The 12,325-nt window shown below is 38.0% G+C and overlaps 1 protein-coding gene across 11 annotated transcripts in view; it reads left to right on the forward strand.

Moving 5' to 3' along the window:
- The window catches only part of ADAMTSL3 (ADAMTS like 3), a 402,196-nt gene that overhangs the window by 295,701 nt on the left and 94,170 nt on the right, over positions 1–12,325 (forward strand). For all 11 annotated transcript variants that reach the window (XM_007990199.3, XM_007990200.3, XM_037987797.2 and 8 more), the window contains 2 exons: positions 9,253–9,445; positions 9,560–9,739. In XM_007990199.3, coding sequence (XP_007988390.3) covers positions 9,253–9,445; positions 9,560–9,739 — 373 coding nt within the window. The remainder of the gene's footprint in view (positions 1–9,252; positions 9,446–9,559; positions 9,740–12,325) is intronic.

Genomic DNA, 12,325 nt, shown 5'->3' on the forward strand with positions numbered 1-12,325 from the left:
GCCTAGAAGGAAAAGACAGTTCCCAGTGCCTTGCTAGTCCCAGGACCTTGCTGCTTTGTGCAGTCTCAGGACTTGGTGCCCTGCATCCCAGCCATGGCTAAAAGGAGCCAACATACAGCTCAGGCCATTGCATCACATGGTGCAAGCCCCAAGCTTTGGTGGCTTCCACATGGTGTTGGGCCTGCAGGTGCAGAGAAGTCAAGAATTGAGGTTTGGGAGCCTCTGCCTAGATTTCAGAGGATGTCCAGGCAGAAGTTTGCTGCAAGGGTGGAGCCCTCATGGAGAACCTCTGCTAGGGCAATGCAGAAGGGAAATGTGGGGTCAGAACCCCTACATAGAGTCCCCACTGGGACACTGCCTAGTGGAGCTGTGAGAAGAGGGCCACTGTCTTCCGGACCCCAGAATGGTAGATCCACTGACAGCTTGCACTGTGTTCCTGGAAAAGTCACAGACAACGCCAGCCCATGAAAGCAGCTGGGAGTGGGACTGTACCCTGCAAAGCCACAAGGGCAGAACTTTCCAAGACCATGGGAGTCTACCTCTTGCATCAGTGTGACCTGTATGTGAGACATGGAGTCAAAAGGAGATAATTTCAGAGCTTTCAGATTTTACTGCCCAGCTAAATTTCAGACTTCCATGGGGCCTGTAGCCCCTTCATTTGGGCCCATTTATCCCATTTGGAATGGATGTATTTACAGAATGCCTGTACCGCCATTATATCTAGGAAGTAACTAACTTGATTTTGATTTTACAGGCTCATAGGCAGAAGGGACTTACTTGCCTTATCTCAGATGAGACTTTGGACTTGGACTTTTAGGTCAATGCCAGAATGAATTAAAGTTTTGGGGAACTGTTGGGAAGGCATGATTAGTTTTGAAATGTGAAATGGACATGAGATTTGTGAGAGGGAATGAAATGATATGGTTAGGCTTTGTGTCCCCACCCAAATCTCATCTTAAATTGTAATCCCCATAATCCCCACGTGTCAAGGGAGAGACCAGGTGGAGATAATTAAATGCACTAATGAAAATTAAATCTCCTTCCTCCAAAACTTAAGTAAAATAATTCATCCAAAAATATCCCAAAAAATATGCTAAGAAAAGGGAATCACATCAATAAATGATTGGATAAAGCAAATGTGGCATATGTACACAATGGAATACTATTCAATACTATTTTGAAGCAATGTGGATGGAACTGGAGGCCATTATCTTAAGTGAAATAACTCAGAAGTGGAAAGTCAAATTTCACATATTCTCACAAGTGTGAGCTAAATAATGTGTACCCATGAATATAGAGTATGAAATAGAATTTGGAGACTCAGACAGGTGGGAGGAGGGTGAGGGATGATAAATTACCTAATGGGTACAATGTACATTATTCTGGTGTTGGTTGCAGGGAAAGTCCAGACTTTATCACTTTGTAATATATCCATGTAACAAAACTGCACTTGTACCCCTTAAATTTCTATAAATTCAATTTTCGAAAAGGAGAGAATCATACTAAATTCTCCTACTTTTAAAGTAAACAAATAGCAGTATTACCTAGTGGCGACAGGTTCAGAAAGAAGTCAGGAAATGTTCTTGTACATAAGCATCTATCATTCTGATGGATCATGACTAGTGCATTCACTTGTGATTCCTTTGCCTTTAAAAAGAATGATATTAAAAGAAAAAATAAGTGCCCTATACTGTGAAAAGTGATAAAAAGGACTTCATGATTCTAACAAGAAAAAAAAAAAAGAGAGTTATCAAAGAGATAATAGCAGAGAATATTTCAGAATTAATGAAAAAATATGAAACTTAAGAATCGGGAGTCACAGCAAATCCCAAGCAGAGAATAAAAAATACACATTCGGATACACTGTTGTTAAACTTTAGAACTCTAAAGACAAAGAAAATCTCAAAGTCAGAGATATAGAAAAGATCCAGGAGAGGAACAATAACAAAAACTGACATTTTTTTCTCATGAGAAATAATGAAGCATTATCTTCAAATGGCTCAGAAGAAAAAATCACTGTCAGCCTAGAATTGGATATTATTAAAACAACATTTTAAAGATGAAATAGGGATATTTTCAGATTGTAATAGTATCTCCTTATGCAGCAGGTGTCAACAAGGTAGTCTTATAGTAAGGTTATATGACAATTAAATGAGTTAATACATATACTTTAAAAAGAGCTTGGCACATCATAGGTAATAAATATTTACTAAAATTATGTTAGGTATTCTAGGTGAACAAAACCAGGAAATTGCACTATCAGCAAATTTTCACTAAAGACAATTTTAAAGAATGTATTAATTAAGCAGGAAAATGATCCTAGAAGGAGGGTCTGAGATATAAGAATGAATGATGACTGAAGCATATTGTAAAGATGTTTAATCTAAAAAAGTTTATTGACTATGGAAATCAATACTAGCTTCTGATTTATCAATTTGAAAAAAGAAATATTGTCCAACACAACCTTGTAAAACTCAGAGAAGTTGATTGATTAAAGTGCTTTAGGCCCTTACACTGTTTGTTAAGATGGAAATGATTTTGTTTAAGTCTAGAGTTGTGAAATAGGGCCTTTAAAATTCTAAGGGTAAACCTAAAAATAAAATATAACAGAGGGGAAGACAGAATAAAAAATATAACAAGTTGGTTGGGTGCGGTGGCTCAAGCCTGTAATCCCAGCACTTTGGGAGGCCGAGACGGGCGGATCACGAGGTCAGGAGATCGAGACCATCCTGGCTAACACGGTGAAACCCCGTCTCTACTAAAAAAATACAAAAAAATTAGCCGGGCGAGGTGGCGGGTGCCTGTAGTCCCAGCTACTCGGGAGGCTGAGGCAGGAGAATGGCGTGAACCTGGGAGGCGGAACTTGCAGTGAGCTGAGATCCGGCCACTGCACTCCAGCCTGGGTGACAGAGCAAGACACTGTCTCAAAAAAAAAAAAAAAAAAAAGAAAAATATAACAAGCAAAATCAATGCTCACAAAGCACAGAAAATAATTAAAATGAGAAGAATGGAAAAGAAGAAACAATTCTTAACAATAGTAATAGATGAAAGTAGTTCAAGATAGCTCAGAAATCCTTTCATCTTGATCAATAAAAGGATGGACATACTGAACAACTCTAGACTTCTGTTACAAACATTTACAGTTATGCTATAAAAACCCTGGAAGATAACCTAGGAAATACATTCTAGACATAGGCTCTGGCAAAGATTTCATGACAAAGATGCCAAAAGCAATTGCAACAAAAACAAAAATTGACAAATGAGGCCTAAACTAAAGAGCTTCTGCATGGCAAAATAAACTATCAACAGAGTAAATAGACAACCTACAGAATCAGAGAAAATATTTGCAAACTATGCATCCAACGAAAGCTTAATATCTAGAATCTTTAAGAAACTTAAACAAATTAAGCAAAAAACCTTTGTCCCTTTAAGAAGTGGGCAAATGATGTGAACAGACACTTTCCAAAAGAAGAGCTCCATGTGGCCAACAAGCATATGAAAACACGCTCAACATCACTAATCATTAGAGAAATGCAAATCAAAACCACAGTGAGATACCATCTCACACCAGTCAGACGGCTGTTATTAAAAAGTCAAAAAATTACAGATGCTGGTGAGGTTGCAGAGAAATGAGAACATTTATACACTGCTGGTTGGAATGTAAATTAATTCAGCCATTGTTGAAAGCAGTGTGGCAATTTCTCAAATAACTTTAAAAAATTACCATTTGACACAGCAATTTCATTATTGGGTATATATCCCAAGAATTATAAATCATTCTACCATAAAGACACATGCACACATATGTTCATCGCAGCAGTATTCACAATAGCAAAGACATTAAATCAACGTAAATGCCCATCAATGGTAGACTGGATAAAAAAAAATGTGGTACATATACACTATGGAATATTATGCAGCCATAGAAAAAGAATGAGATCATGTCCTTTGCAGGAACACGAATGGAGCTAAAGATCATTACCCTAAGTGAACTAATGCAGGAACAGAAAACCAAATACCACATGTTCTCACTTGAGAACACATCAACACAAAGAAGGGAACAACAGACACCGGGGTTTACTTGAGGGTGGAAGGGTGGGAGAAGGGAGAGGATTGAAAAAGTACCTACCTGGTACTATGCTTATTTATATGGGTGATGAAATAATCTGTACACCAAATCCCCATGATATGCAATTTACCTATATAAAAAACCTGCATATATACCTAAAATAAAATTTTTAAAAATTATTCTGTATGTTAAAAGTCAAAGATCAGTGCTAAATGAATAGAAATACTAATTTATGTATTGATTTTGTCTTTTTGCATGTTAATTGATTTCTAGATATCAAAAATCTAGAAAAAAATAAAATTTCTAGAATTCAAAAATAATCTCAAACTTGTATCACCTTATATTAATCAGGGTTCCTAGGTATAAGCAGTATAAACTAATTCTGCTTAACTTGAGCTAATAATAAACTTACTAGAAAGATACTAAGTGATCCACAAAAATAATAGGCTGGCGAACTAAGTTTATAAATTTTTCAGGAGCCAAGGGAGATTAAATTAAAAGAAAACACAAAGTCATACCAAAGTCATGTCTGGTTAGGTATTTCTGGACACTTGTGGCCATTACCATCACTAGACTTTTTACAATGATGCACTCACCACCAATGCCTGGTCCCATATACCACTTCCACTCGGTGGGCCACTGCTGGTCACATCTAATTATATGACTTTGCAGATAGATAATGTCCCCTTTACAATAAGCAGCTTGTCACATGGTCATCTGATGGGTCATGGTCAGGTGTTTCACCATGGTCAGGTGTTTAGTATCTAAAAACGCCTCGAACTAGGCTAGAGCTGTTTTATAGGAGGAGCATTGCTACCCTTTAAAAGGGTAGATTTTATATTATGTAAACTGTATCTCAAAAGCTGTCATTTTAAAAAAAGCATTGCACAGCTAAGACATTTAATATTTTATTATGGTTACATTTTCTTTTGAGTGCAAGTTTTTTCTCTGGAGTTGTTAATTTCCTTTCTCTTTTTTTGTTTGCCTATTTTCAATGATCCCATCATTAACTTATTCTCAAAATCTTTATCAGAGAGTAAATATTCTCTCAGTACATTCAAACACATATTTTGTTTTACATTATATATTTTGTTTCATAACTTTCTTAGTGCTTTAGCACTGTGTGTTTATATTGATTTCTGGTCAACTGAGATGTTTCATTTATATGAGGGAATATCTTACCCTTATGTCTTTCTTTAACTAGTATTGCTATATTTTGTAACAAAGGGGTGCTCAATTAGATATTTTACTGTATTCTCCAGCCCTCTCTCACCTTCCCATCCCCAAGCCTTTGCTTTTTGGATGTGTTAATTCAAATTAAAAAAATTTTTTTATCATGAATATCTGTTAAAATTTACAAATGTTTTTCTGTCTCTATTGAAATGATCATATGAATTTTTTCCTATAGTTTGCTATGTCATAGGCAGTGATTGAATTTCCAAGGTTGAACCAATTTTGCCTTTCTAGAATAAACCCAGATTGGTCACCATGGAACATTATTTTTCACTTTATCCCTTGATTGCTAATATTTTATTTAGGATTTTAAATCTGTTTCTGAGTGACATTGGCTTAAATGAGTTGGGAAGTTTTCTCTCTTCTTACATTTTTTAGAGAGTTTATGTAAGGTTAGAATCGTTTATGCCTTAAATGTTTAGTTCACCAAGGAAGCCATGTGACATGGAGTTTATTTTTAAAATACTTTAAATTACAAATTTAATTTAATAGATCTAAGACTATTCTGATTTCTCTTCATTTGTGTGTTAGTTTTGATAAGTTGGTTTTTGTAGGAATTTTTTCAGTTCATGTAAATTTTCAAATTTATTGACAATGTTTTTCATTACTTACTGTACTTTTTTTATGCCAAAATGTCCCCCCTTAAATTCCTGATTTTATTATGTGTGCCTGCTCTCTTTTTTCTTCACATTTTATCAATAATTTATTAATCTTGTTAGTCTTTTGAAAGGCCAACTTTTTTTTTTTTTTTTTTTTTTTTTTGAGACGGAGTCTCGCTCTGTCGCCCAGGCTGGGGTGCAGTGGCCGGATCTCAGCTCACTGCAAGCTCCACCTCCAGGGTTTATGCCGTTCTCCTGCCTCAGCCTCCCGAGTAGCTGGGATTACGGGCACCCGCCACCTCGCCTGGCTAGTTTTTTGTATTTTTTACTGGAGACGGGGTTTCACCGTGTTAGCCAGGATGGTCTTGATCTCCTGACCTCGTGATTTTAGACAGTCTTGCTCTGTCACCCAGGCTGGAGTGCAGTGGCCTGATCTCGGCTCACTGACACCTCAGCCTCCTGGGTTCAAGCAGTTCTCACATCTCAGCCTACCAAGTAGCTGGGATTATAGGCGTGCACCACCACATCCAGCGAATTTTTGTATTTTCAGTGGAGATGGGATTTCACCATATTGGCCAGGCTGGTCTTGAACTCCTGACCTCAGGTGACCCAACCACCTCGGCCTCCCAAAGTGATAGGATTACAGGCATGAGCCAATGCATCCCTCCAGGATCAACTTTGTGTTTCATTTTCTAATTCATTTATTTTATTCTCATGTTTATTGTTTCCTTTCTTCTACTTTTTTGGGGTGTGATTGCTATTCTTTTTTTAACCTCTTGAAATGGTTACTTAGATTATTATTGTCAAACTTTTAAAATATATCATTTAAGGCTATTGATTTTCTTCTAATCATGGCTTTAGCTAAATTCCACAGATTTTGACAGTTGATGTTTCTATTAATGTGCATTTAAAAATACTATTTACTTTCCCTTGTGATTTCTTCTTTGACCCATGGGCAATTTAGAAGATTACAGCATAATTTCTGAGTATTTGGGGTTTATCTAATTTAGTTCCACTGTGGTCAGAAAATATTCTGAATTAGTCACCTCATACTGCCATAACAAAATACCATAAGGGTGGCTTCAAAGACAGAACTTTGTTCTCTTACAGTCTGGAGGCTGGAAAGTCCAAGATTAAAGGGTTCAGTTTTTGGTGAGGGCTCTCTTCCTGACTTTCAGACAGCGGATGTCTTGCTGTGTCCTCACATGGTGGAGAGAGAGCAAGCTCCCTAGTGTCTCTTTCTACAAAGGCACTAATCCCATCATGTGGACCCCACCCTCATGTCCCCATCTAATCCTAATTACCTCTCAAAGGTCCCATCTCCAAATACTATCATGCTGTGGTTTAGGGCTTCAACGTTTGAATTTGTTGGTGACACAAACCTTCAGACCACATCACAGACCCTGTATTGTTTTAATCTGTCGATTAATTTGCTTCTTTTTTACTTAGAATTTATACTTTCATTTAGGATTTAGGATATATAACCACATGCAAAAGTTTGCTTTATATATATTTGTCAGCTTTTCTGTTCAGATCTTTTTTAGCTTTATAATGTGCATAAAATAAAATATTTTCATCTTCTTATTTTGAAACATTTAAGATAATATGGGAATTCACCTGTTTCTTGAAAATTTGTAGGACTTGGCCACAAAACTAGTGAGGTCCAGTCCCTTTCTTGAATGGAACTTTCATAGTTCCTTAGAAGGTTATCTATTTTATCCATATTTTCAAATATATTATTAAATCCCTTATATTCTTATTAATATCTGCCTTGTTAATATGCCAAGGGTTTAGCAAAGTATTTTAAAGATTTTAAATTTTTTAATTTTTTTGTCCATTTTTCCTATACTTAACAGCTCATGCTTTTTACAAGTTTATGCTTTATATTTAATCTCCATACTTGTGTGATTATTATATATCTTCATTGTGAAATTTTTCCTTCATAAATAAAACTTTTATTCTTTTGTCCTATTATATTTGCATTAAATACTATTTTTCATTTTCTTTTTATTTACACAAGTAGGGGATGTTTATAATAGAAAATTAGAAAAGAGAAAAACTGAGAATCATTTTTAGATTAAATACTAATTAATTTTTTCAGAGAAATAACATTTTTTTCTGATATGAGTACTTATTGTAATAAAAATCAGAGAAAAAATCAGCAAGAATAAAGAAAATAAAAATCCTATAGTTAGATATCATCACTGGTAACATTTTAATGTATAATTATTCAGACTTTTTTCTGCATGCATTTATAAATGCATAAAAATAGGCTTATACTCTACAAACTATTTTATGACCTGCTTTTCTTTTCTATTAAAAATATATAATGATTGTATTTCTATGTTAACAACTATACATCTACTTTATTATTTTAATGGCTGCTAGCATTGTGCTGTATGAATGGACAATTATTTTCCGCTTTATTGTTAAACGTTTATATGATCTCCTTCCATTTTGTAAAATGTAATTCAATTTAATATTTGTGTGTGTGCTATTACAAACTGCCCTAGAGCCAGCATCCTTTTACGAACATTTTAAACATTTAAAAATGGTTTCCTCATGATGTATCTCTACAGTAACTAGTGAAGAATTCATATTTGCTAATTAAATATCCACAAGTTAAAATAACCATAATGTGTAATTTTTTGCCCGTCAGATGGGCGGAGACTTTTCTCAATGATATTCTCCAGTGTGGTTATAGGTATAGGCAACTAGGCATTCTCAAATGCTTCTGGTGGGAGTGTAAATTGGGAGAATCTTCCTTGAAGGCAACTTGGAAATATGTGTCAAAAGCAGCTGCCCTGGTTTTTCATTTTTACAGATGTTTTATGAGAAAACCTGATTTTTCCAAGATCTTATTGGAAAGGAATCACATTATATATATGTTGTAAATTCAATCCTAACATAAAAGAATTTTCGTAGGGATATTCCAAATAATGAAGCCAGGTGCCCTGAAGATTTCCTGAAGCGTGCTTTTAAACATTTAAAATTTCTTTTGACACCTATATAAATCATCATTGCCTTGGGACTCCATTCAAAACAAAACCAGGATTTTGTTTTTGATATATAGTGGTACCAAGGACAGGATGGGAACAGATCTGCTGCTTTTTACTCTGGACTTTCCTAAACGGGTAAGATCTTTAAACACTTTCCTGACATTTCTTGCCTTTAAATACTATAGCTCTGTGTTTTAATTGCATATATTGATGGAGATGCTGTGACTGTAGAATCTGTACACAGGGTGTGAAGTCTGGAAGCCCAGAGGAGAACTTCACGTTGTTCGTACTCTGATGGTTGCACATTGGTTTATTGGACTGTTCAACTTTCCCCACTTGTTTTCTGTTTTAGGTGGCACGTGAGCTCTTGGGGGCCCTGCTCAGCTACCTGTGGAGTTGGAATTCAGACCCGAGATGTGTACTGCCTGCACCCAGGGGAGACCCCTGCCCCTCCTGAGGAGTGCCGAGATGAAAAGCCCCATGCTTTACAAGCATGCAATCAGTTTGACTGCCCTCCTGGCTGGCACATTGAAGAATGGCAGCAGGTAGGGCAGACTGGCCACTCCAGGGCCCTCTGTGATTATGATTGTGAGAGGCCCTGCACTGCACTAACACAGAGTAGGCCAAGCCTGCCATATCACACCCTCTTGTCTTCTTAGTGTTCCAGGACTTGTGGCGGGGGAACTCAGAATAGAAGAGTCACCTGCCGGCAGCTGCTAACAGATGGCAGCTTTTTGAATCTCTCAGATGAATTGTGCCAAGGACCTAAGGCATCGTCTCACAAGTCCTGTGCCAGGACAGACTGTCCTCCACATTTAGCTGTGGGAGACTGGTCGAAGGTAAGGGCCAGGCTCAACTTTACAGTCCCTTCTTTTCTGCCCCTCCTTTGTTTCAGCTTCTAAATATTTCCACAAGGTCAGGCTGGAACTAGTGTGAGATGAGTAAGGGTCCTAGGGGGCCACATTTAAGGAAGTGCTCACTCACTCTCGGGGTTGTGCAAGTGCTATAGTCCAGGCCTGCACACGATGATTCATTTCTAGTTTTTACTCAATATTATTCAAAGTGTTCTTATTATCTTTCTCCCAAACCAGCCCCTTCTTTTGGAACTACCAGGATCATAGTATCCCAGGATAAACTCAAAATCACTTTGGTTCCTCTCTTCCTTGTGTCCTCCCATGTGGAATCATTCATTAAGCTCTGTCATTCCAACATTCTGAACATCTTCCATGCCTTAACTTCCTCTATGTTTTGTCACTGTTAATTTTACCCTTCATCATGGTAAGTTTGAATTAGTGCAGTGAGTAGAATTCTAGCACATCGTTTCAGTGCTGGCAGGGCTTGACCCAGTCTAGTAATGAAGCCTTATTTTTCAGGTGGGGGAAATTAAATCCCAATAGCTGAAGTAAGCTACCTAAGCTCCCACAGCTGGAAAAGTAGCAGAATCCACTTGTTTTGACTTTATTCCAAGAATTCTTTCTGTTATATTACACTGCCCACTTGATCTTTCTGTATTACTCTCCCATCTCCAGACTAGCTAACATCCCACAGTGTTCCCATCACTGTGTCCATCAAGTCTCCAGCTTGTTCAGAATCTTCCATCAGTCTGATTGCTTGCGAAATCAAGTGCAGTAGTCCCTGTTTATTCACAGGAGATACAGTCCAAGACCCCAGTGAATGCCTGAAACTGTGGATCATACTGAATTTTATATATCCTTTGGTTTTTTTTATCTGATAACTGAGAAGACTACTTAAGTGACTAATAGGCAGGTGGCATGGATGGAATGATTCATGTCCTGGGCAGATGGAGTGAGATGGTGAGAGATTTCATCACATTACTCAGAATGTCATGCAACCTAAAACTTACAAATTGTTTATTTCTGGAATGTTCTATTTAATATTTTTGGACCATGGTTGACTGTGGAAAGCGAAAGCATGGATAAGAAGGGACTCTGGTATACGTTCCCCAGAAGAGCTGGTAGGGCCTTTCTTGCACTCATGGCTCTCTTACTCCAGTCCTTATTCTTCTTCCAGCCCTTTGCTCCAGTCTTGCTGCATCCTTAACATCTGCAGGCTGAGATTTTAGCACAGATTCAAAACAGATAAATTAGTTGTGTTATTGGTGTCTTGTAACCTCTAGTCACTGCCACCTGGTATGTATCTTCTTGGAGTAGAGACCCAACCCCAACATCAGAAATAACCTCAAGAAATAAGGAAGGACAGTGAGTGACATTCACAAGCTGCTCTGAGTCCTAGATTCAGTGCTGGGCATAGTCATGACCTGCTCCTCTCATCTCATCCTACAATAGCCCCAGAAGCAGATGTTATCTCCATTTTTATAGATGAGAAAACAGAGGTTCATTCAGATTAGGTAACTTGCCCAAGAACACAGATAGATTCAAACCCAAAATTATTATACATGGTATACACTCGTCTTTTATGCAAGAGAAAAGGCTTTTGAGCCCAACAGACCCATGCTGGTACCCCAGCTCTAAAGCCTAAATCTGGGTGGCCTTGTTAAATACACTTCACCTCTCTGAGCCCCCATTTACTTTCGCTAAATGCAATGGTTCTTGTGAGGATAAGGTAAGATATTTGATATGGCAATGTCTAGTGGAGTAGGCTCTTCCCATCGCCCTTGAGAGAAGGTCCACATTTCTGGCTGTAGGTTGGATTAACAGTATTTCTGTACATATATCCAGATTGGGATTTTTCTCCAGATTGGGGTTTTTCCTGTTTTAACTGTCTAGTTCTGTTAAGTGCTAGTATTTTAAAACTGTCTTAACTGAAAACCTACAGGTCATTATCCTCAGTCAATGCCACTGAAGGTCTACATAAACATTCCCTTCTGAGGTTTATCAGAAGAAGCCTAAGGAAAGAGATGAACCCATCTCTCCAGGGTCTGCAGAGCAGGAGTTGCCCTAGGATCCAGCCACCAATACCCACTTCCTCTGTCCAACTCACAAGCAGCTGGAGACAGTGCCAGTGGCCACAGCTCTCCCTGGAAAGTTGCCATACTATAGGTAAATGACTTGAGGGACAGGAGTCCCTCCTGCAGTCTGGTCCTAAACAAAGAGAAAGGACTGATCCAGGTGAGACCACCCCCCAAAGGAGGGTGGGAAGGACAGGTAGAAGTCTGTCTGGAGAGCTTTGTGTGCAAAAGTGGGTTAGCTTAATTTTCTTCCTACTTGCACAAGGAACAATAGATGGCCCAAGGAAGAATCATTCTTTTGGGAATTCCTTTGAGACTAGGTCAGGCAGTGGGGGCTGGGCAAAGGTGTTAGAGAGGTGGGTAGCCTGGGTGGGCTAGTGGGTAGGCAGTATTTATTCCATCACCTAGTTACATCACCCAGTCAAGCCCCAAGAGTGAAGTCTTACCTTGCCCCATTGTCAGGAGAGGTGAAGGATCCAGTTACTGTTTCCGTAAA

The sequence above is a fragment of the Chlorocebus sabaeus genome, chromosome 29 (genome assembly GCF_047675955.1).
Source record: "Chlorocebus sabaeus isolate Y175 chromosome 29, mChlSab1.0.hap1, whole genome shotgun sequence".
NCBI lineage: Eukaryota > Metazoa > Chordata > Mammalia > Primates > Cercopithecidae > Chlorocebus > Chlorocebus sabaeus.